The sequence below is a fragment of the Vanacampus margaritifer genome, chromosome 19 (genome assembly GCF_051991255.1).
Source record: "Vanacampus margaritifer isolate UIUO_Vmar chromosome 19, RoL_Vmar_1.0, whole genome shotgun sequence".
NCBI classification, from domain to species: domain Eukaryota; kingdom Metazoa; phylum Chordata; class Actinopteri; order Syngnathiformes; family Syngnathidae; genus Vanacampus; species Vanacampus margaritifer.
The window spans coordinates 17,443,645-17,466,860 of record NC_135450.1 but is presented as its reverse complement, the minus strand read 5'-3'; the positions used below and the strand labels follow the sequence as shown (position 1 = coordinate 17,466,860).

The window sequence follows — 23,216 nt, the reverse complement described above, 5'->3', positions numbered from 1 at the left end:
CACTTTCAGCCGAATGGCTCAAACGCGTGAATGCAAAATGAGAACACTCGCTGCTGTAGGTCACAGCTCACACAGAGACGCTCGCACGCAGACTAAGTGGCTAGTTAGCAAATCACTCACTAGGCCCCGCCCCTTAAAGGCACACTTCCAACACTCATTCTACAGTACATAGTGACAAGTGGATTTTAAAATTCTGAAGGAAGGAAAAAGATGCCAGGATAAAAATAAAAATAAAGCAAATGTAATTAAATGAAATGAAATATTGAAGTGAGGGTCACGATGTACATAAGTTGAAATGTTTTGTTTTTTTGTGTTCATTGTTGACTCACGTAATCTTTTGTCATTTGTAGGTGAAGAAATCCAACAGTGACTCTCATGTTCCAGACCCTTCCGACAGCAGGTAACGCACGCACGCACGCACGCACGCACACAAAACACGAGTTTCATTTATTCTTTGGACACACTCGTAACTCAAAACACTTTTATCTCAAATCATCTTTACTCATAGAAATGAATAGAGAGGCGATTAATCTGTTCCAGCCAACGTAAAAAGAACACATTTTGTTTTAAAATATGTAAACAGCACGCTATAATATTGTGCTAAACGTTTAACGATTTATGTTCTTTTATTTATTCCAGAAATATTTCAAAATTTCCGTCCTCCCCAAACGTACCTTTATTGATCATCCGCTACCATCTTTTGTGACTACATCTGATGTCATATCTGGTCAAAATGCGCAACCAGTATCTTTTATTCACATAACCAAAATTTGTATTTACCCGTCATTGATGCGGTGAAATTTCCGCCCCCTCCGAGTGCAAAAACTTTATTGTGAATGTTTCTAATTTCCATTCGGTTTTATTTTCGCAATTCTTGAAAATTTGAAATGGAAGCGCCGCGCAATTCTAATTCTTCCGTGAGCGTCACCTTCTTCGCAGTGGATAAAAAAAAGAAAATGCCTGTGAAACATCATTTGTGTTCAAATATATTTAACGGGTTGTAACGGAGAAGCCGCTCGCAGCCCGTCTATTTTGTATTGCGTGCTAGCAAGAAGCTAGCAGGAGGCGAAGTTAACTTGAAGGGAAGTTGAGTTTTTGTGCCAGCAGGTGAAGCATTTTTGGAATGAAAAGTGACCGCGGCAAGGCCGGCACGCGCGCACGTTCGTTGCGACGCTGATCCTCGCCGCCGCTTTTCCACGCGCGCGCGCGCGTCCAACATCCATCGAGTCATGAATGCGTCTCCGTACGCGCTCTTGATGTGAAGAGCAGACAAGAAGAGTTGATGAAAAGGCAACCGTTTCATTTCCTTCCGTTGAAAGACAAAACGCACTTTGTGACGCATTTGAGAGATTAGTTTGGCGATGTGCCGCTCACAGAAAAGAAAAAAAAAATGCAAATGTGAATTTAGTGAGTGAAAGCCGAGTTGGAAAGTTGAAGTTCGTCAAGTTGAGCCAAGTCTGTTGTGGTGCGAGTGAAATGTTTAAAGCTGTCAGTCGCACTTGTGGCTTTGCCAGAGCAGACGGGAGGGGCCGGGCCGGGCCGGGCCGGGCCGGGTCCGACCCGCCTTCCTCAAGTCTGCCTCCATCGTTACCATCTCGCTCGGCTTTGATGTGCCGCGAAAAAAAAGTGTGAGCAGCCTGCCTGCGGGCGACGTGACTCATTGCACGCACACGCGCGCGGGCGCGGGCGCGGGCGCGGGCGGCCCGCCGTACAGAGCCGCGACACACACTTGAGTCAACATGGCACACGTGCGCTCGCGGTTTTTGCGGCAGCGTGTAACGCAAAAGTCAGCGGCTTCTTTTTATGTTTATTTACATCCCACGTGAAACGTTGCCATGGTAACCTTCCATCAAAATAAAAGCTACACAAATAGATCCTATAGGAAATCCATACGCGTGGCGTCCTCTACATGCCTTTGGAACCCTTTCCAGGTCTATGGAAATGCAGGACCTAGCCAGTCCTCATCATCGCGTGGGCGGCAGCGATTCCGGCGGCCCCAAGCTGGACAAGAGCAACCTCGGCAGCCCGTCCGCCGTCACCGCCAACGGGACAGGAGGTGAGCGGCCATCTTGCTACGTTGACATGTAAACGGCATTTTTGCTCATTTGGTCGAAGGGTTGCCGACGTCACGTCATGCCGCGAGTGTTCGCTTCGCGGCCGAGTTCTGTTCCAGGAAACATTTGCCGTCAACTGCAAAACGCTGTGGACTTAGTAGCAAGCCTTGTGGAACGCCACCGATTTCCCGTGGGCACTCTGGATCCTCCCACATTCAAAAACTTGCTTCTGAGGTTAATTGAAAACTTTTAGCTTCCTGCTTCATTCACAGGAGTTTGGACAGAAAAAAAAAACGATGTGCGTTTACATTCCAAGGCTCAAAAAGTGCAACTCTGCACCAGATGGAGTCACGAGAATAATGAAAACGTCTTCCAATGTTTTACTCATTTGTCCGCTGACGACATTTGAAAGAACTTCCCGGCCCTGGTCAATAGAACGAACTGCTGCTTTATGATCTTTTTGCGCGGCTCTGTATTAACTATAACGTATAAATGAAATGACAGGAAAAGGTCCTGGTTTTGGGGCCCGACTTTGACTTTTTTTTTTTTTTTTTTACGAGCATCTCGTCGTCCTCTGCGGCGTGCGATTGAAACAATGGAACTTTGTGAAATCCATCGCAAAGTCATCAGTCGGAGCGCGTTCTTGCTTTGCCAACCGCGCTGGCACGCGCGCAGGCAAGCGTAAATACACACGGAGGCACTTTTGCCGCTAACCACTTGGCAGCGGGTGCGAATGAAAGGCTCCAAAATCCCACTGGAAACTATTTCCTCCTCCACGAGAGCATGAAAGCGCCGCGTCCGTCATCGCCTCCAATCTTTCACGCCGCCGTTTTCTCCTCTTGCGGGCTCCTTAGCTCCTCCCCCCCCCCCTTCTCTGCGCTGACCTTTGCGTCCTACGCCGACACGTTTTAATCATTTGCCGATGAGCTCACAGTGAGCGAAGACGCGAAGACGCGAAGCCGCGAAGCCGGACCCGGGCGGGACCGGCGCGTCGGCGGCCAAAACAAACGACATCGCTCGCATTCCCCGCACCTGACATCAGACGGCTCGGGCCTGCTGCGTGGGAAGTGGCGGGGGAGGGGCGGGAAGGTTCCGTAACCCGGAACACCTTTGCTCATTTCTGCCGTCGATGCCACCGAGACGAGTGGACACAAATGTTCAGCATGAGACGGTTTTTGTTATGAATTTATTGTTTTAGCTTTCTTGTTGTATGCCTCATTTTCGCTCCATTTTGGATGCAGCGCTGGTTGGTGTTAACTCATTTGCTCCCAAAAACGTATAAAAACGTTCTATTTTAAATCGTGCCATGGTCCCAAAAACGTGTTTATCTGTTCTGATGTTTATTTTTATGCTAGAGCACACAGAAGGCTTTGGTGCAGCCTCTGACCTGAAGAGAACGCTTGAAGCAATGGTACTTATTACAAAAAACGGCCAGCAGGTGGCGGCAGAGTATAAGAGATCAACCAGGCCCATATTGCAGCAAAGCTCTTTTCCCCAGGGTTTTAAACAGATTTCTTATTAATGATTAAACTTAGCTATATTCTAATTGCTGCAAAACGGAAACAGATACAAATATAGCTTTTTTCCTAATGAAAGAAGAGACTCGAATCTTTCTTTTGGTTCTTATAACAAAAGAACACAAGATTCTGTGGGCCTTGCAAAATCAGTCCAAATCCAGTAAAACTTCCAGGAGCAAAGGGGGTTGCATCAGTGAAAATGGCTGCCAGTGAATGAGTTTAAGTGCTCTATAAACAAAGTTGAGTTGAGTTGACTTGATGCTAAGCTAATTGTATTTTCTCATCTAACAATGAAAAAAACACTTGGATGTCAGTGACGCATTTAAAAAAAAAAAATCCTAAAAATGTGCGCCCGACGTCTAACGACGGCGCGGCTTTGAATCAGCTCTGATTTTGTGGCGGAGGTCACGCGTGTCCTCACCGCCTTCCCGCCTTGCGTTTATTTTGTAGGTGAAAACATGACCGTTCTAAACACGGCTGATTGGCTGCTGGGCTGCAGCAGCCCCTCCCCCGCGCCCGCCTCCAAGGATTATGGTACAGCGGTCGGTGCATGTGTGTGTGAAATGGCAGCAGCCGTAACACGCAAAGTCCGCGCCGGACTCTTCATTTTTTGCTCAAGTTGCTTTGGAGTTTGCTGCAAAGTTGTTTTTCTACTTTCCTTTGTGTTGGTTCCATCTGCCCGCTGTGATACCGCGCGTGCATGCGTTTTGGAATGAAACATTGGCACTGTTCTCGCAAGGCAGTGGTGGGGAAAGTCGTTTTCAAATCCAGAAAAAAAATTGGACCTGAAAAAAGCTCAGAATAGCTCATAATTATTATTTGTTTAATTACCGCATCCGATTCGTTTTTTTTTCTTCAAAATGTTTCCCCGCCACTGATGGAATAGTTTGCCATTTTTGTTTCTCGCCGGTGGTACCTCGACTTACGAGCCATCACTTGGTCAATATTTGACTTTGTGTTGCGAGTGAAGTGAAAAAAAAACCAAAACATTTCAGCCACGCCCCTTAAAGGCAAATACATGAACACAATACAGAACGCAACGAAACTAGTTTGATTCTTTGCTTCCTCTATTATTGTGTTTATGCTTTTTATTAGCGCTGTCAAATTTTCAAGAATTTTGGATTGATCAGAAACACTTTTTGCCCGCCAAATTTAAAGAGCGCTCGTTATGTGTTTTCATTCTTTTGCCATTTAATGTTATAAGGACGTCTTCCGAAAACTTGTGTCCACTGCGCGCGCTCATCCGCCTCTTTTTGTAATCAGTTAATGAATCCCATCATTTAAAATGGGGGGGAAAAAAATGACCCCAATATTTTGACCCCAACTTTTATTAAAAGCTTTACTTTAATGCTGTCAAGCTAAAATGAATTGTGTGATTAATCGGAGTTTAATACATGATTAATGCGATCATTTTTTGCGATGAATTAATTTGTTAACGCTTTAGCTTTGTCAGCCATCTTTATACATTTTGGCTGTAACAGATTCACGTGATTCCAAATGTGAGAAATGGAGTAAGTCAAGGTAGCACTTTTTGTGGTCGACGAGATCGCACGCAGGTCTTCGCAAAAGGCCATTTTTACGCACACGCTTTTTAAAAAACCACATTTTCACCAAGTGGTCCGGTTCCGTTGACCTTTGGACGGAGCGTGACGACTCCAAAAACTGCCGTCCAAGCAAGCGCATCGCTTGGTGGGAATGTGGATGAACATTTCCACGTGCGTGCGTGCGTGCGTGCGTGCGTGCGTGCGTGCGTGCGTGCGTGTCGTCTGCTTGTTTGCGTTTTTGCTCGTTGCCAACCTCAGCTAAGACTTCAATTCTTAACTCTACTTGGTTTTGAAGTGAAAACGGAGCCCATGAACAACAGCGACGCGGTGACCACGACAGGCGACGCCGCGCTGGACTCCTACGCCGGCTCAGGTAACGCACACACGCGCGCACACGCGCACGCACACACAATGCAGTGTGACGTCTCAATGACAAATGTTTTTTTACTCGGATGCCACAAGGGAAGACCAGGATAGACTTATTGGTTTCCTGTTGTGTACGGACGCATTACTGGGATAGTAAACCTAAAGATGCCATATAAAAAAAATAATAATAATTCAGACCATATTAGATTGAATAAAGGCAATCATTTGGTTGCAATTCTATTCATTCTAATTGAATTAACAATTCATTTGTATTCGTTTTTTTGTGATTCATTTCTCATGAAATCATTTGTTCATTTGAAATAATAATAAAACAATTTGCAGATGCAAAATCATTCATCGCCGTTCGCTACAACGTTGCGAGGTCGTGTGTGTGCTAAAATTCATCTTTTCCAAACGTTCCTTTTTTTTTTAGAAATTGCTAAACGAACCGTGCGGCAAATTTAGCACGTTCGTTTTTGTTATGGAGGACCAAAACGGACTCAATTAAAACGAAATAAATGAATACAAGTGAAAATAAAAACGGTTGTAAAAAAAGAAATGCAAAAAATTAATATAAAGGGATATAAAAACAACAACAAATATATATCCACAAACAAATAAAGTATTTAATTTTTTCTACAAAAAAAAAAGATTCAAACACTAAAAATAAGTATTAAAATCAATGTAAATCAATCATTTAAAAAAAATACTCTGCTCATGTATTTATTTCAGGACGAAATGATATTCAAATGAGGGGGCGTGTCTTGGGTTGGACTCCGCTGTTGCAAGAACTGCCTTTCCATGTTTAAGTGAGCGAGTCGAGCGAACAAGAAAGTCTCGCCGGCTTGCTTGAATTCTATTTCTTCCATCCGTTTTTTTATTTTCACTTTTATTTGTTCATTTTTAATGTTGACCGTTTTGGTCCTCCGTAGTTTTGTGTGAGCAACCAAGATTGCGCCTGCAGCATATCGGTGACCTTCGTACTTGAAGTACTGAAGCAATCATTTGATTGATACGCGCTTATCAATGGAGTCATCTGGTTGACTAACCCGAATATTAATTCTGATGTGCTTGCAGTCATTACCAGCAGCGGTTACAGTCCTCGCTCAGCGCAGCAGTACTCGCCGCCGTTGTACCCGTCCAAGTACGTCGCTCGTTGCTAGCGGGCACTTTTTCCTCCTCACGTTTGTTTTTGTGATCCTGAATCGCTTGCTTCCCCGCCTCAGGCCGTACCCTCACATCCTGTCCACGCCGCCCGCCCCGCCCATGCCGGCGTACGCGGGCCAGCCGCAGTTCAGCGGCATGCAGCAGTCCGCCGTCTACACGTACTCGCAAACGGGGCCGGCCTACGGACTGTCCGGCTACGGTAGCGCCGCATGACCCGCCGCATGACCTCCGCTGAGGAAAGGGCGCATGACAAATTGTCTCGGTTCGGTTCTGTTCGCCGCCATTGCAGACCTGGGCGTGATGCTGCCGGGAATCAAGACGGAGGGCGGCCTGGCCCAGAGTCAGTCCCCGCTCCAGACGGGCCTCAGCTACAGCCCCGGGTTCACAACGCCGCAGCCCGGACAGACGGCCTACTCGCCGTACCAGATGCCCGGTCGCTACCGCAGAAACAAAAAACAAGAAAATCCCACAAGGCTCTTCTTGCTGCGTTGACTTATCGTCTTTGCGCTTGTGCTTCCAGGTTCAAGTTTCGCACCTTCGTCAGGCCTCTACGCCACCAACAACTCCGTGTCCAGTCCCGCCAACTACACTGCAACTCAGCAGGTTCGTTTGGTCAACACGCTTTTCTCACCAGACTAAAACTAGGCTAGACTAAAACTCTCACGAATAAACAATAACTGGCGCTAATTCGGTATGTGTTTTCGTCGACTAATAAAGACAAAACAAAAATGTACTTCACTTCATAAAAACTGGATTAAAAGCTAAGGTCATTTTAAAAACAAGGCAAAAATGAAATGATTTGGTCAAATCTATCATGTGACTGTCATGTGACACTGTCATGTGACACACCCCCTTTTCAAATCTGCAGCTAGCAAGTGTAGCATTCACAAAGCCATGGGACAGACAGGAAGTGGATTGACAGGGAAGGCTTTGAAAATATATATATTAATTCAATGGCCATAACAATGACATTAATCTGAGCGCTAACTAATGCTGGCTAACTGACTAGTTCATAGCATGGAGCCATAGTAGCCACTTTTTGATATGCTGGCGTTGTGTGTCAAGTTGTTTTCATCCAAAAGGGGAGAGAAAATTGCATGTGTTGGATCCCAAAATGTTTGACATAATTTGCTGACAAAAAAAAAAAAATACAGGGATCAAATAATTGTCCTGACTAAAATGTTGACACTTTTTGTTGACTAAAACTAGACGGATAAAATCGTGTTGTCATGGACTAAAATACAGGCTAGATTTATAGTCGACTAAAAATAAAAACGGGATGAGGTTGACTAACTATGATAAAAACTAACAAGTGTGATTGAAACTAAATTTAAAAAATATGCTGGATAAAGTTAAGACTAGCATGTAGCAGCTTGTAGCTTCTTTAGCAGATCGCGCTCTCTTAACGGCGACCAATCCGTGGCCACAGCGGGCGGCTCAATAGGACTTGGAGCTCACACAAATGAAAACAAAAGCAAGTCGTTCCCGACTTGTGCTTTCGACATAAGTTGAAAGATCTTAAAGATGAACTTTTCCCACGCAACTTTTCTTGGCGCGCGTCGGCGTCCGAGCAGATGTTACACGAGCGGATCCAAGCAACGTCATCGGACCAACTAAAGCTTTGTTTTTCCTCAAAGGCACATTTGCAATAGCAGTTAAGAAAAGAAAAAAAAAAAAAAGAGTATTTTTACAGACGCGCAAATCAAATAATACCGTTTTTTTTTTTTTTTTTTTTACAATAGGGACACACAGACTTAGTTGGGAATATTTGGCCGCGTCTGCTGGATGGATTTGATCTTTGGCAGTAAAAAAGCTTCAAATGGAGGTTCGAATGCGTGCGTGTTTGTGCGGCACGCTCTGGTTTGCAAAAGCCGCGCAGATTTAGTGGCGGGACTCGTAAAAGCGCCGTCAAAAGCAGCCGTTTGCAAATGGAAAAGAAATCCCAAAGGAGGGAAGCCCGGATAACACGGACGGGAAGAAGAGCATCTTGTGGAAATCTTCTTCTTCTGTCTGCAGGAATATCCTTCGTACGCGAGCTTTGGCCAAAACCAGTACGCCCAGTATTACTCCGCCTCCACGTACGGGACGTATATGGCGCCCGGCAGCGTGGACGGCGGCGGCGGCGGCACCACCGTCGCCGCCTACCAGCTGCAGGACCCCGCGCCCGCCATGACGGGCCAGGCGGCAGAACTTCACACAGGTGGGTGGCCGCGCTTTCCCGAATGCTCATCGCAGGCGTGGGAAAATGTTTGTGCGCGAGAGAGACGCGGGATTTTTAAGCAGACGGCTCACAGGAGAGGAGAGTGCCAATAAATACTTCAACATTTTTATTTCTGTCATTTTTTGCTGTTGGGTTGTGTAGAATTATTCAATTTAGTTCACATTTTAACAAAGGCAAAATCACTTAAAAAAAATGTTTTTAATGTATATTCGTGTTTTGTTTTTTTATTGCGTTTAATTATTCTGTTTAGTTACAATTTGAACAAAGGCAAAATTACTTTTAAAAAAAAATGAAATAAAAATTTATATTAGTGTAATTTTTTGTTGGATTGTATAAAATTATTCAATTTAGTTAACATTTTAACAAAGGCAAAATTACTTTTAAAAAAAATAAATAAAAATGTATATTTGTGTCATTTTTTGTTGTTGGATTGTATAAAATTATTCAATTTAGTTCACATTTTAACAAAGGCAAAATTACTTTAAAAAAAAGAAATACAAATTTATATTAGTTTACTTTTTTGTTGGATTGTATAAAATTATTCAATTTAGTTAACATTTTAACAAAGGCAAAATTACTTAAAAAAAATAAAAATGTATATTAGTGTAATTTTTTGTTGGATTGTATAAAAGTATTCAATTTAGTTAACATTTTAACAAAGTCGAAATCACTTAAAAAAAAAAAGTGAATTTGTGTTTTGTTTTTTTATTGCGTTTAATTATTCAGTTTAGTTACAATTTTAACAAAGGCAAAATTACTTTTTAAAAAAAAGAAATACAAATTTATATTAGTGTAATTTTTTGTTGGATTGTATAAAAGTATTCAATTTAGTTAACATTTTAACAAAAGCAAAATCACCAAAAAAAGAAGGAAAAAAATAGTGAAAGAGCAAAGATTTGATAAAGCACCAAAAGTGAAATAGCTGCAGTCCATCACGGCACAAACTTGACTACAACAATGTGGTAAATGTTGCTGTTGTGGAAACTACGCATGTCTAAATAGATCATGTTTTTTTAACAAATCAATACTATTGATTAATCCGCGTGTCATTGTTGTTTTTATGCATTATCAACCCATTTAAAGTGTGGAAAATATCTTGCAACTGTCTTGGACACGTCAACTGTCTAAAAAGTGTCTTTCGAATCCGCCTCGTCCCCACTCTGCGGGAGTCGTGCAACAATATGCCGCCTCAAGATCGAAGGTTTTAGAGATGGTGATGAGTGAAAGCGCTTTTGTTAAACGTGCATTTCTGGAACGCTTCAGCCAGGAAGGCAAGTTTGCGTGCAGATTCTTACACTGCAGTCAACTCGTCCTTTATTGCAGCTTTTCTGAAGTGTTTTGTCTGGCGGGGGTTCTTGCATCATCGCTCCGATGCGTCCCAATACTTTTGCCCATTTTGAGCTCGTGCAGACCCGCAATTTTCTTGGCTGCGTTTATCATTATTGCACTCTTCTAGTGCCGTCCCCCCGTCCCCCCCCCCGCCCCCTCGTTTCCCCCCGCTCTGATTGAGACATAACAATATGAGAGGCCAAGCTGGGTCGGGTTCGAGTTACCGCAATGTGGTGGGAAGCATCTGGCCTTTGCTGGATGTGTGCACGTGCATGCAAACGCACTTTACATTTGGACGCTAGCTTGAAAAAAACGAAAGAAAACGCAAACGCGTCCTGATGCGACTTGTTTGTATGCAACCTCAGGAGACTTCGAGACGGTGCAGAGGCCGACCACGCCCATCAAAGATCTGGACGAGCGAGCGTGCCGCAGCGGCGGCTCCAAGTCGCGGGGCAGGAGCCGCAAGAGCAACCCGTCGCCTCCGCCCGACAGCGACTTGGAGGTACGGCGAACCCGAAAGCCAACTTACCTCCTTTTAAATGGCCGCCGTTTCCGGACGAGTTTGAAAACGTTTGGCTTTGCTCCGACAGCGGGTTTTCGTGTGGGATCTGGACGAGACCATCATCGTCTTCCATTCTCTGCTCACGGGCTCCTACGCACAGAAATACGGAAAGGTAAGACACCGACAACATTGCTGCGTTTTTTTTTAACTTGCATCGCGTTGTGTGCATTTGGGAACTGGAGACGTACTTGACTTCAGCCAAACTCTTAAAAGCGCCACAATCACGCTGCAAAATAGACTCCAAAAAAAAAAAAAACTTAACACGACTGTGCTGCGTGTTTCATCGCAAGCAGGTCGGAATCAATATCCAATAACAACATCATCAACTTTTCAATAAAATGCATAATAGCTACTCAATTTAAATAACACTTTTCATACATTAAAATGCAACTCAAGGTGCCCCGCCCCCAAAAAATAAAAAAAATAATTAATTAAAGAAAATTGGGCACTGTGTGTTTTGGTCCTCACCCTAGGAACAGTTTGATTGATTAGTTGCTATTAGCTAATCACCAGAGTTGCAGATTATTAAATGTGTTTATTGCTGCAGGTCACTACAGACGTGCTTTGTTATGACCAAGCAGAGAACGCAAAAAAAAAAAAAAAAAGATGACGTCATCAAGGCATTGAAATTTGATTGCTTGATTGATGGATGGATGAAAAACGTCCCGTTGCGGATATATTTGAAATGGATGAAAATGGATGTGGGAACACAGAGGCGGAAATCTGATTGGGCAAAAAAATAATAATCTGGAAACAGCAAAGAGAAATGCTGCTTAATGACGAGAATCGACTGTTGGGAGTAAATCAACAGAAAAATGACGACATAAACCAAATTAAGAATTGAGTTTGTAAGCACGGCCGCAGCTCTTGTATTGTTTTTGCGTCTGTTTAAAAGTCGAGTGTTGGCTCAAGTGAGGTGAAAACTGCGCGTCCTCCTCCAGTTGTAAACAAACAAACGGGTGGCATCATCATCATCATCATCATCATCATCAGTCAACTTGTGGCTGGCCAACAATTTGCACCACTGCGACTGAATGTTTGCCTTAAAATAAGAGCACCCCCCCCCCCCCCCCTTCCACTCGCATGAGCTATAGTGGCAGCTGTGTCTGTTCACACCTCTCCCAAAATAGTGTTTACGCTGTTGGCATAGCAACGGCAAGACTCCCGAGTTGCCTCGCTCACACGAGCGGCGAGGATGCATCGGCTCCGTAATGTAACCTTTCCCGTTTTATGAGGACAAATGGAGCGGGGCGCCATTCTCACATTGTCGCGCCGTTCTCACATTGTCACTCTTCGTCCACATTTGTCAGCTATGGAAGTAAAAAAAAAATAAAAATAATAATTATGGGGTAACTGCCCCTTTAAGAAATCTTCAGGTGTTTTGAGTGCCATCAGGACCAGCACTTTGTTATTCTTCACTTTCTCACACTTGGGAATGCCCAGCCCAGCCTCTCTCTCTCTCTCTCTCGCTCGCTCGCTCGCCCACTTTCACTCTCGCCCATCCGTCGGCTTGCTTCTATTCTGGTGCAGTGACAGCGTGCGGCCCCCTTGACCTATCGCGCGTGATGGTTTTTGCAGCTGAGCCTCACACACACATAGCGAGGCCGAGGGAATGTTGATGGGACAGAACAAGTGCAACCTGCCTGTCAGCGGCCGCCGTGATGAGCGCGACAAATCATTTCACTAAAAACACTGCTCTTTGTGTTTGTGCTGCTCAGGACCCCCCCATGGCGGTCACGCTGGGCCTGAGGATGGAGGAGATGATCTTCAACTTGGCCGACTCGCACTTGTTCTTTAACGACTTGGAGGTGAGACGCTCAAGTGCACTTTGAAAGCCTTCGGGATGAGCAACAGCAGCAAGGATGGCAACAAAGACATTACTGACACCTAGTGGGGAGATGTAAAACTACATCACCATAACGATCTCCTGGCATAATCACAATATGGCAAATCCATGTCCAGAAAGCAAAAGCCCTGCCACAGTTTGGCTTTAGCCATTGATGCTAGCTAGCTAGCACCCTCGCAGGTAAACAAGCACCATGGTAGCTAGCTAGGGAGCTAGCTAGCTAGCTAGCTAGCACCTGGGGCTAAAGTCAAACTGTGAAAGGGCTTTCACTTTCTGGACCTGGATTTGCCACCTCTGAATATAGAATGTGTTATACTGATAATCATTTTTTATCTTAATTGTGTGTTTGTGTAGGAATGTGATCAGGTACATATTGATGACGTATCTTCCGACGACAACGGGCAGGACTTAAGGTGAGAGTCAACTCCCTTTGGGATCAATAATGGTCTAAACTTTTGACACAAATTTAAACCTAACAAATATTAAAATCAGTCAGTTGGTGTAAAAGTTAAGCCGATTTATTTACAACCAAGGTTATTTTAGTTCGCAAAAAAATCAAAATCAAAAAACTATTTCTTTAACAAAATAAAATAAACGAAAATGCTTAAAAAAAACTATTTTATGTTTACAAAACGAACTAAAACTATAATTGTAGCAAAAAATGTTTGTTTTAGTCTTTGGTAATTGTTAATTTAATGCATGAGCCTTTGGGGATGATTTAAGTATATTTATTGAACTGGAATAAGGATGTTTGAAAGTGTGTCACACCCTAGTGATGTCATCGAGCAGCAGCCAATAGAAAAGCACCTTCCGATGACATCGCTACTAGGCGACAATTTTGCCTATTTGACTTTTGGCTCGCCTGTTTTTTTTTTCATTTAACTCAGCCGAAATGCAACACAAGATAAGAAAGATATTTTTTACCATGGTGTTTATTCAATATTGCGTTAAATAAATAACTCAAACGAAAAAAAGTCAAACTCCCAACTCAACCCAAATGAAAATTCCCAAACGACAACAACCCTGTTTGCAACTAATTGAACATTTGATTTCAGTACTTACAGTTTTGCAACTGATGGCTTCCATGCAGCTGCGACCAGCGCCAACCTGTGCCTGGCAACGGGCGTGCGCGGCGGCGTGGACTGGATGAGGAAGCTGGCCTTCCGCTATCGCCGCGTCAAAGAGTTGTATAGCACCTACAAAAACAATGTGGGCGGTAAGACCAGCAGACCAAGATGACGTTTGCCATTTGATTCCGATGCCCATTTGGATGGAATGTTTCTTGTGGGCGGCGTTGCCCGTGCGCGCAGGTCTGCTGGGTCCCGCCAAGAGGGACGCTTGGCTGCAGCTGCGAGCCGAAGTGGAAGCGCTGACCGACTCGTGGCTGACGCACGCCCTCAAGTCGCTTTCCATCATCAGCTCCAGGTAACGCCGCCGGCCCGCCGCTCGAGTCTTATCGCCGCTCAATTGTGCTCGGGTGCCGCAGGAGTAACTGCGTCAACGTGCTGGTGACCACCACGCAGCTCATCCCGGCGCTGGCCAAAATCCTCCTGTACAGTCTGGGATCCGTCTTCCCCGTGGAGAACATCTACAGTGCGACAAAAATAGGTGAGACCGCTCGACGAGCGCGGATGGCGGGTGGAGATGCAGTGTGGTCGCTATGGTAACGACTTCACAAGGAGGCGGGGGCCCATGTTAGATGATACGAACGCAATAAATAAATAAAACGCAATAAATAAATAAATAAAAATATTTCAAGACAAATTTACTGTTTGTAATTGAAATGGATAAGATAAAATAAGTTTTCCCCCCCATTTTTTTTTGACATTCTTCTTCTGTTTAATTACATTCTTAGTAAGTTACAGTGTCCCATCTGGTGGGTTACTTTTTAGAACAGACGTATGGGCTACTCAGGTTGTCCTTGGGGCTTACATGTACCTGCTGGCCCTTTTTTCTTTTCTTTGGAGTATAATGTACATTAATCAGAGCATAAATGCAATACATCTTTCTTTTGGCTCCATGCGTCAACATTTGAGGCAATTAACTTTAACGAAGTGGCTCATTTAGAAGTCTGTAAATATACAATCAAGAGCTCATGACAGCTGACAGCCAGTATTAGCGGTTATTAAAGCCTCGGCTTTTTAAGAGCACGGTAAACCGCCAAACCGGTAATCGGCCCTTGCCTATTCACAAGCTGTCGAGGAAAAAGCTGAAAAGTCGTTTGCACTTTCAGAATGTTCTTAAGCTGTCGAAAGACACTTTATTGAGACACCGATTTAAGACTTGTACAGACACGTTGTTGCTACGGTGAAAAGGGACCAAAGTCAACATGTTGAAGTTATGCAATCGTCACCTTGTCCATTTAAGGCATGCAAAAAAAAATCCCGTTTATTTTTGTGTGTGTGATGTCATTCTCACCGAAACAAGAAGGAGAATCTTGTGAAAGCCATTTTGTGTCTCCAGGCAAAGAGAGCTGTTTTGAGCGTATAGTGTCCCGCTTTGGCGCTAACATTACATATGTTGTGATTGGCGATGGCAAGGATGAGGAGCATGCCGCCGGGCAGGTAAATGACTTTTGCACTCCTTTTGTGTTCACCCGAACCCCTTCCTTGTTTCTCCTGCAGGCAAAGAGAGTTGCTTTGAGCGCATAATGCAAAGGTTTGGCAGGAAAGTAGTGTATGTTGTAGTGGGCGACGGTGCGGAAGAGGAGCAGGCGGCCAAAAAGGTAAACGCGCCTCGTCCCGCCGGTGTGGCCCCGCCCACTCGGCGCAGTGTGAGCTCTCTGATTGGATGACGCCTGCCTGTCTTTGCTCTCGAGGTTTTGACTGCCGCTCCTTGCTGTGGATGCTTTCTGTACAAATCAGTCAAAGATGAGTGAAACCTCCAAAGTCCAACACAATCCCAAACGCTTGACTTCCAAGTTGTTCTCATTTCAAAGCAATTTACCAGAATGTAAACGATATCAACTTAATTCCATAGCAAAATGGAAAGCTGTTTTTTTTCCAATATCCAGCAGACGGTCCATGTACTAATATGTGTGTGTGCACATTTTTTTTCTCATTAGTTGTCCTACAAGTACTCCAAACAGCTTTTCATAGTCACCAAGCAGCATCAAAAAGAATTGTAACGTTTTACTGCCATACAAGTATGAAGAAATGTTAGGTGTTTTTTTTTTCTGCACTGAAGTCAAAAGAGAAAAAAAAAACTTACTGAATCTTGTAAGAAGCTTGACGAGTGATGGGAGGCAGTAGATGTTTGCCAGAACTGTATATAGAGAAAGTTTGGCCAACTCCAACTGTGATTGTCAACTGCTGGTCACATGAAATATGGACGTCATCTTGTTACCCTGCCGAAACCCGAGTTTGCCAAACTCTCTCTAGCTAAGGCTCTGGTGTTTGCAAAGCAACAGCACCATCTAGTGGTAATATGGCAGTATTGGCATTCACTGGCTATTAGGAAGGGGGTAAATGCCACGGACTTCCGACTTCCGGGTTTCACACATCAGCGTTGTGGCCGTGTTCCAACACTCGCACCCCCACCCCTGCGCCCTCAACTCTTTGAAATGCTTCGGACAACTGAGACAGACACACTACATACTCGCACCCGTCGACTAGAACGCGCAACCGAGGGGGGCAAAGGCGGAAGCGCATGAACTGGGACGTCGCAAACAGGAAACGGAAACAAATCTGTGTGAAAACCAGGAAGTCGGAAGTCCCGCCTCCTCCGTGGAATATCCCCCAGTGGAGACAAATCTGCTTACTAAGCTTTTGCTTGCTCAAATGTGGTTAACTTTATATATTGCTCATGTTGTATTGAGCAGCCAAACACTACTTAGTTCAAGTTAAACTCACTAGGATTCGTTCTGAGGTTTTAAAAAGGCAAATTGGAACATTTGTGGTTTTCCTACATTGGAAGTAGCCCATGTTTTTTTTCCTTCTTATTTTGTGTTCAGACTTGGGAGGTTCCACAGTTTGAACAATGCTTGTTAGCCAAAAAGCTTTGCGGGTTCTTCTGTAGACAAAATATTTGCATTTCAAATTCTTCAATCACTTTCGGGATTAGACCTGAATTAGTTGCTGGGTGTTGGGACTAGTTCAGAAAGTGCTGGATTGCTTTCTTGCCAAAAGCATTTATGGACATTTTTAGCAGCCATTCAGATGGCTCATTCAAATCAGAATTTTACAAATGAAAAGCACATTTAAATCACTTCATTTGTATTCATTCCTTGATGTGCTGGATTCATCAATGTCAATTCTGGAATATAAAATATTATTTTTTTAAAGAATTCAGGGTTGTTTTTGGTTGCAATCAAGATATGCAAAAATCATTTAGTGGTGAATACATTTCAATATTCAAAATGGTTCCTGGATTTTGACAGCATTATTACATTTTCCCCAAACATCTCAAAAGATTTCATTTTCAGCCTGATTCAGACATTTTGTTTCATTTCTATCTGAAATAACCGGCCCAAAATATTTTTGGGTATGTTTAGTTTACTTTAAACAAAACACATTTACCACACAGATTCAATTTGTTTCCACATCTTGAGTTATTGGTGACAACATTCCAGATGTGATCTTGGTGGTGACCGCTTTGCTCCAAACACTTTGGCAAGAAAGCAACAACAACAAAATGCTATTCTGCATGGATTTAGTTTGCAGTGTTTTTGTTTTATCCCTCACGACAATTAGCCGCCAAGTGACTTTTTGCTCGTCCACAGCACAACATGCCCTTCTGGAGGATATCCAGCCACTCGGACCTGCTGGCGTTGCATCAAGCACTGGAGTTCGAGTACTTGTAACCGTCGACGGAGGACTCGTCACAATGGACTCGCTCATCCCTTTTTTCTAAAACTATTTAAGAACAAACTATACACTGCAATCTTTTTCCCCCCCGAACGTCTGGACTTACAAACTGAATGGTCTTAAAAGCGGCATCAAGAGGACGGAGGTGGTCTGAGGAGCCACCAAAAAAAATAAGAAAGCTGGTGTGACTCGAGCTGGGGGTCCGTGTACAGGCAGCACGCAAAGCGCAACAGCTGGTTTTTAGCGTTTTATGGTCCGTCCAATGCAGACGCCTGTGTAAATTATTTGCAATAAAAGTCAAGGGCCGAGGTGTGGGTGGTGTGTTTTAAGTTTTTTGTTTTTTTTTGGGTTGGTGCGGTGAATGGGGGTGTCGAGTATGTGCATCATGTGTTGTGCCTTAATGTGTTTTCATGTCCGTTCTTTTCAGAAGTGTAAATATTAAACAAGGACAAAACATTTGGGGAGTCGTCTTTGCGTGTGCTTGACAATTCGCACCTTCCGGGCCCACGTACAGAAAAATCAGAGGATGCGAGAACCGCTTTGAAATTCAACCCAAATGTTACAGTATCGATTTGGAAATGTTGCTTTCGGTTGACGGTTTGAAGTCAAATATTTGATTTGGGGGCAGCCTGCAGGAAGCAAATTGCCGCATTGTGAACCAAAACGTGAAACCTGCAGCAAGCCGACCATTTTTTAAAAGCAGTTTCTTGATAGTCAATGTCACGTTGCCAAACCAAAACTTGACATTTGCTACTAAAAATCAATTCATTTTCATTTCCTGTTTTGTTACGAAGACACAAAAGTCCCACAGGCTGTAATTTGGACAACTCAGATTTTGAGGAGATAATTTGTGTACAATTGTGAATTCTGAGGTGATGCGGAACTAAATAATTAAATTGTTGAGATTTGACGTTGCAAGGGTTTGAATAAAGAGGAAAAAAATGTGGTCAATGCAAATGCTCCTTTGGTTATTCTGTGAAAATTGGAATATTATTTGGCAAAATGCGCTTAACAGCTTGAATTGTTAATTGGATCTACAGAAACTTTATAAATACCTTCACACACTTTTTAAAAATCGGAAATCGTGTAATTTTGAGAATGTAGAAAATTGCCCTGCATACCCTAATTTTTTTGAATAATTTAAAGTTTGAAAAGTTGATAAATGTGCAGTGTAGGTGAAAAACGACAAAGAAAGGGCTGAGTGGCAGATTTTTGGGGAGCAAAGTATCAAACGCGATCTTGCGTATGAAACAACACGTGAGATGAGACAAGAGTTTACGCTTCCAAACTTTTTATTGTCTCCTTTTACTTCTTGGCTTTGAAGTACTCCTCAATGACATCCTTGGCTTGGGACTCCTTGCCGTAGTCCTGTGGCGGGAATTTAGAGCGTCGTCGGAAGGGATGGGGGAGAAAAAAGAAAAAGAAAAAAAGGGAGGTGGGTTGTTACTACTGTGGCGTCTTCTACAAGGCCAGCATACGCAAACTTCAGTTTCTTTTCTGACGGGTTGTCGCCATTTTCAGGGACCCCGATCACCGCAGGTGAGGTGACGGGGCTCGTACCGTGGCGGTCCTTCTAGCCAGTTTAAATGAAAGCTGCGTGCCACGGCAGGGGCGCGCAGCTGGACTTGCCTGGCATCCAAAGCTCGACATGCGTCACAGCGGCAAAACTGGTGTTCACCCCGTACAGTCACATCATTTTCTAAAAGCAGCGCAATTACATCATCTTCCACTAGATGGCAGATTTATCCATCCATCCACAACAGAATAATAAGGTCAGTGTCAACTAAACAGAATGACACATTACAACTACATTTGTGAGTGAAAATGAGACTGGATCAAGTGATGACATCTTGAAAACTACTGGATGAACCAACATCAAAGATTATACAACAAGCAGCTCCACACCTGGATTTACAGTGGGCTAAAAAAAGGATTTGGGCCAAATTCCAATAGGAAGTTTATGAGAAACCGGCCAAACATTTTTGTGCCACACTGTATGATCTCCCCCCCCCCCTTTTTTTTTTTAAATAAAGCTGAAGACTTGTATGTATTATATTGTCGCTATGAAAAACATGTCTACCCCCCCCCTATTTTTGGGATGTCTGCATTCAGTTTCATCCCCAAAAAATAAAAATAAATGGACATAAGTGTTTTTCTACATAGTGGCGACAATATTTTTTAAATTAATTATTATATAAATGTATTTATTTTAAAGGCATTGCCATGTCAATTTTAGTCTTTCAAGAAATAGCAACATCCAAACTGTTTGTTCATGGGCTGAAGTGACTCAATACATATTTAGTCCAAAAGATTTGTTTCTTTAATACAGTGGACAAAATTAACCTCTTCCTTTTCAAAGGGCTTTCCAAGAATATTTGAATTTTTAGGGTTAAAATGGAGGATGATTCGTAGTGGTTACCTTGACGACAACGCAGCTGCAGCCCACCACCTTGCGGGGTTTGCCCTCGCGGTCAATCTTGCACAGACCCACCCACTCGCCCAGCTTCTTGTTGTCGTCAACCTGAGAAAGAGCGCGCACGTTGTAACCAGCAAGTATCAACAACAATGGAGCACAACAGGACGGAATGAAAATATTGACAATTTTGCTGCATCTCAGACACAAATTGGGTAACAGTGGCAATATCGTCACGGCTGTCAGTAGAGGGAGCCAGATTATCATCAGCGATGCAACCAAAGCCTTCCCATGAAATACAAAATACTTTTTATTGGCCTTCTGGGATTCACTTTCTCCTGACAGAAAAGAAACCTGCTAACTGGCAGTAACTTTGGAGATGGAAAAGGATTCAATGATCCATTGGCCAATATGTCAGCAGGTCTTCTCACCTTAATGAGGTTGATCTGATGCTCGGCGCAGAGAGCCTCCACCAGCTTGACGTACATGGGCTCGTCGCAGTTGGCCGCCAGGACGCACAGGTGGGCCTGACGTCTGAATTTCATGGCAGAGTGCAAAGCATACATCAAATGAAATAATATGTCCAAGCTACGTTTTTGCTCACAACTCTTTCCAAAAAACACCCGATTACTCCGATTGGGTCACTGCCGGTAAGTCAAGGTACCGCTGTCCATTTCAAAAAGGCCACACGTACTTGTCCAGGGCTTTGGCGGCCTCGCGGATTCCGCGGGCAAGGCCGTCATTGATGAGTGCGGTCTTGAGCACTTCGGGGAGAGCGGTGTTGACATCCATCACACCTCCAGCGGCAACGCTGTCAAGGATGCGGAGAGAACGTCAACACAAGTCAAACGGAAAAGATCCAAATGGGTCGCTTGGTGGTGAGCTCCCAGCTCGTCAGAAGAGGAATGTCACCCATTGGAGAGTGAAGGGGTATCCGACAAAAGATGAAAAGTCATCACTCAAGCATGTGGAAGCTCAGATCAAGAGAAATGCTGCGTTTTGGACATATTATACTAGAAAACAAGAACTAAAGAGTTTTAAGTTTTTAATAAGTTTACTAAGACAGCTAGTTTATGTTTTAATAAGTTGACGTGCGATGGTCTGTCTATTTAGCAAATTTTCCTCTATTTTGGGTCTGGAACGTATCTCACTTCGTTCAACGGCGTTCACACTTATACAATTACATTAAGAGTGCATCTGGCCATCACCCAGTTGCAGTCAGTCTTTATAACTGCACATAACTAGTAATATCATATACTGTTTATTGCCATGTATTTGGATGAGTTGCATGTTCGTGACGAGGCAACATTCGCTAGCAACCTCGTTATAAGCAAGCAAAGAAACCTATTCGTTTAATTGAAAGGCCAGTACCATGTAAGTGGGAGAAACACAATCAAATATTTACTACATTATATAAAATAAATATGTTACAATTGTAACGTCTCATTTTATACATCCCACATGAAAGCGACGCTATGCTTACCCTTCCTCGGCCATTGTTGATTAAGGATGGACGGCGAACCTAAACTTCTGTAATAAAGCACAAACAACACACGGAAGTTATTTTCCATCATCGATGAGTAGTTTCTGGGATGTCACAAAACAGGATGGTAGATTAAATGAACGGATTGTATCTGGCAAGTGAGAAAACGCACCCTTGCTTCCTCTCGGGTAGCTGGTTAAGAGGACGTCATAAGTGCGCGACGCGGTTTTAATGCCGCCAGGAAGCCCAAATGAGGCGTCCGAAGACTGCCTGTTTAAATTCATATTTCATTTAGGAATATTAAACTAAACTTGTATTTTTGATTTACTAGAATAATGTTTATTCTATTTATTATACAAATACATAACCCAGCTCACATATACGTGTGTGTGCGTCATTCAAATGTAATTAAAACCAAATCATATTTTAATGCAGATACTCTGCTGAACAAGGAGGGGAAAACATACATTTAGTTGCCTCTGTTGTATGTAGAAAGATTTATTTTTAACAATACCGTATAGGTAAAAAAAAAAAAAAAAAAGGTGGTTATAATTCTATAGTTGCTTGCATTTTATGATCTGATTTTGTATTTTATTTTTTTGTGGTTGGTTTGTCAAGAAGAACTTGGTCAGAGAGTGAAACCATTATCATCATTTCATGGCTATCAAAACGAACCAAAAAAAAAAAAATCACAATTATATAAGAAAATATCACACACAGAATTTGTAAACACACCTAGCAACTATTTTAAACTGTGGGGAGAAAAAAAAGCAAAACATGCCAGGTCAGAAATCAAGTTGGTTTTAATTGTTCTTTATTGAATTGTGTCATAACCAAAGTCAACATTATTCTAAGGCATTTGATACAATGGAAATATCAGTATATAATTCAACATTTACTGTATTTTCCCCCCAATAATGAGGTGGAGGAGTCCTATGTATGAGTCAAGTCTCCTCTCACAGTTTGAGAAAAGTGTCCAGTTCTTCATTCTCAACTGCCGCTTCGAACGCAATCATGTCCTGAAAGGGAAGACGGGGAACAAAGATTACATGTGATGGAACGCGGCGTCACTGCTGGTTATTTACACACGTGCATATTATAATTATTCCCCGTCTCTTTTCTTCCGACGGTGGCCTACAAGGCATTTGTGACAAAGCCTTTATGGGAGAGGCCGCCTTTATTTGTACCGTCATATTCTGCAACATTCAAGCAAAACTTTCATTCAGAGATTGTAAAGTGTCGATTGGGCAAAGGGGAAGAGCGGCTGTTTATTCGAGGTCGGGTGTCCTCTGCGGTCAACGCTCGAACCGACCCGGCCACGGGTTTGAGACGCGCTACCGTGTGTGTGCAGCGTTGCAATAGAGCAAATATTGATTTTTGCTTCCGTCTTCCCTTCCAGGAAGGACTTGCAGGAAAAAAAGGGAAGACGAAAAAACAAAAACTCAACTTACTCCGCAGTACGCGTCACCGTTGCTTATTTGCGGGGGCAGCGCAGTCGGGTTTCCTGCGATTTGCCTCATGCGGCCCTTATCGCTTTCACTCGCCGCGATGTCCACTCTCGCAAAGTCGATCTTCTTGCTCTCGAGGACCATGAAGATTCTCTGTTGCTGTTTCTTTATCTGGGGGGGGAAAAAACAAACAAAAGTCAAACCAAAAATGTACATTTTGTGGACAAAAGGGAAGCCAAGCGTACCTCCAGGTTGCTGCTCACGCTCGTGTAAAAAACTTTGACAGGCATGGCTGCAAGTTTCACCAGAAAAAAACGAACAAAATGTGATTCCAAGACGTTCGGTGGCAGACGTGGCGGCGTTTATGTCAGAACGCAGACAAGGTGAGCAGGTTGGGACATGATGTGTGTGTGTGTGTGTGTGTGTGTGCGCGTGTGTGTGTGTGTGTGTCGGCACGCCCA

At 43.4% G+C, this 23,216-nt stretch overlaps 3 protein-coding genes, 1 long non-coding RNA gene and 2 other non-coding genes across 18 annotated transcripts in view; 1 reads left to right on the top strand and 5 right to left on the bottom strand.

Annotated features, from left to right (window-relative positions):
- LOC144039127 (uncharacterized) overlaps positions 1 to 16,578 on the bottom strand; it is a 65,844-nt gene extending 49,266 nt beyond the window's left edge. For 3 of the 5 annotated variants that reach the window (XR_013289362.1, XR_013289368.1, XR_013289365.1), the window contains exons 1-5: positions 15,817 to 16,577; positions 15,342 to 15,457; positions 15,025 to 15,224; positions 13,669 to 14,194; positions 10,728 to 10,850 (exon numbers count right to left, since the gene is read on the bottom strand). This is a non-coding gene — a long non-coding RNA (uncharacterized LOC144039127). Of the gene's footprint in view, positions 1 to 10,727; positions 10,851 to 13,668; positions 14,195 to 15,024; positions 15,225 to 15,341; positions 15,458 to 15,816 lie in introns of all 5 variants that reach the window. The other 2 variants (XR_013289364.1, XR_013289363.1) reach the window with 2 other exon arrangements.
- The window catches only part of eya4 (EYA transcriptional coactivator and phosphatase 4), a 38,652-nt gene extending 20,440 nt beyond the window's left edge, over positions 1 to 18,212 (top strand). For 2 of the 9 annotated variants that reach the window (XR_013289358.1, XR_013289361.1), the window contains 18 exons: positions 351 to 400; positions 1,932 to 2,056; positions 4,022 to 4,105; positions 5,411 to 5,488; positions 6,559 to 6,625; positions 6,708 to 6,847; positions 6,938 to 7,081; positions 7,169 to 7,251; positions 8,665 to 8,848; positions 10,564 to 10,700; positions 10,789 to 10,872; positions 12,479 to 12,568; positions 12,961 to 13,019; positions 13,662 to 13,822; positions 13,917 to 14,031; positions 14,093 to 14,214; positions 15,070 to 15,331; positions 17,327 to 18,212. Coding sequence is in view for 5 of the 9 variants with exons in the window: in XM_077552093.1 (XP_077408219.1) it covers positions 351 to 400; positions 1,932 to 2,056; positions 4,022 to 4,105; positions 5,411 to 5,488; positions 6,559 to 6,625; positions 6,708 to 6,847; positions 6,938 to 7,081; positions 7,169 to 7,251; positions 8,665 to 8,848; positions 10,564 to 10,700; positions 10,789 to 10,872; positions 12,479 to 12,568; positions 12,961 to 13,019; positions 13,662 to 13,822; positions 13,917 to 14,031; positions 14,093 to 14,214; positions 15,070 to 15,257 (1,911 nt within the window). In the remaining 4 variants the exon portion in view is untranslated. Of the gene's footprint in view, positions 1 to 350; positions 401 to 1,931; positions 2,057 to 4,021; positions 4,106 to 5,410; positions 5,489 to 6,558; positions 6,626 to 6,707; positions 6,848 to 6,937; positions 7,082 to 7,168; positions 7,252 to 8,664; positions 8,849 to 10,563; positions 10,701 to 10,788; positions 10,873 to 12,478; positions 12,569 to 12,960; positions 13,020 to 13,661; positions 13,823 to 13,916; positions 14,032 to 14,092; positions 14,215 to 15,069; positions 15,363 to 17,326 lie in introns of those variants that run through there. The other 7 variants (XR_013289359.1, XM_077552094.1, XM_077552095.1 and 4 more) reach the window with 7 other exon arrangements.
- Positions 18,213 to 18,685: 473 nt separating this feature from the next.
- Positions 18,686 to 21,588, bottom strand: rps12 (ribosomal protein S12). Its single transcript, XM_077552105.1, has 6 exons — positions 21,480 to 21,588; positions 21,308 to 21,354; positions 20,519 to 20,635; positions 20,256 to 20,358; positions 19,831 to 19,932; positions 18,686 to 18,779 (listed from the first exon to the last, which is right to left on the bottom strand). The coding sequence occupies exons 2-6, from the start codon at positions 21,319 to 21,321 to the stop codon at positions 18,717 to 18,719; spliced, it is 399 nt and encodes a 132-aa protein (XP_077408231.1). The 5' UTR covers positions 21,322 to 21,354; positions 21,480 to 21,588; the 3' UTR covers positions 18,686 to 18,716.
- LOC144039960 (small nucleolar RNA SNORD100) lies at positions 20,019 to 20,101 on the bottom strand. The gene has a single exon (XR_013289588.1). It is a non-coding gene; the product is annotated as a small nucleolar RNA SNORD100 (small nucleolar RNA).
- On the bottom strand, positions 20,714 to 20,789 carry LOC144039956 (small nucleolar RNA SNORD101). Its single transcript, XR_013289584.1, has one exon. It is a non-coding gene; the product is annotated as a small nucleolar RNA SNORD101 (small nucleolar RNA).
- Positions 21,589 to 22,104: 516 nt separating the features above from the next.
- On the bottom strand, positions 22,105 to 23,149 carry LOC144039126 (SH3 domain-binding glutamic acid-rich-like protein 3). Its single transcript, XM_077552108.1, has 3 exons — positions 23,001 to 23,149; positions 22,759 to 22,926; positions 22,105 to 22,326 (listed from the first exon to the last, which is right to left on the bottom strand). Exons 1-3 carry the CDS (start codon positions 23,043 to 23,045, stop codon positions 22,264 to 22,266), a joined length of 276 nt encoding a protein of 91 aa, XP_077408234.1. The 5' UTR covers positions 23,046 to 23,149; the 3' UTR covers positions 22,105 to 22,263.
- Positions 23,150 to 23,216: the final 67 nt, after the last annotated feature.

Excerpts from the sequence above, each read along its gene's own strand:
- LOC144039126 (XM_077552108.1), bottom strand. The coding sequence starts at position 23,045 with ATGCCTGTCAAAGTTTTTTACACGAGCGTGAGCAGCAACCTGGAG. Across the intron at positions 22,927-23,000 it reads GCGTGAGCAGCAACCTGGAG|ATAAAGAAACAGCAACAGAG; the intron begins GTACGCTTGGCT and ends TTCCCCCCCCAG. Across the intron at positions 22,327-22,758 it reads ACGGTGACGCGTACTGCGGA|GACATGATTGCGTTCGAAGC; the intron begins GTAAGTTGAGTT and ends CTTCCCTTTCAG.
- rps12 (XM_077552105.1), bottom strand. Across the intron at positions 20,359-20,518 it reads GCCGCCAAAGCCCTGGACAA|ACGTCAGGCCCACCTGTGCG; the intron begins GTACGTGTGGCC and ends CATGAAATTCAG. Across the intron at positions 18,780-19,830 it reads GCAGCTGCGTTGTCGTCAAG|GACTACGGCAAGGAGTCCCA; the intron begins GTAACCACTACG and ends TTCCCGCCACAG.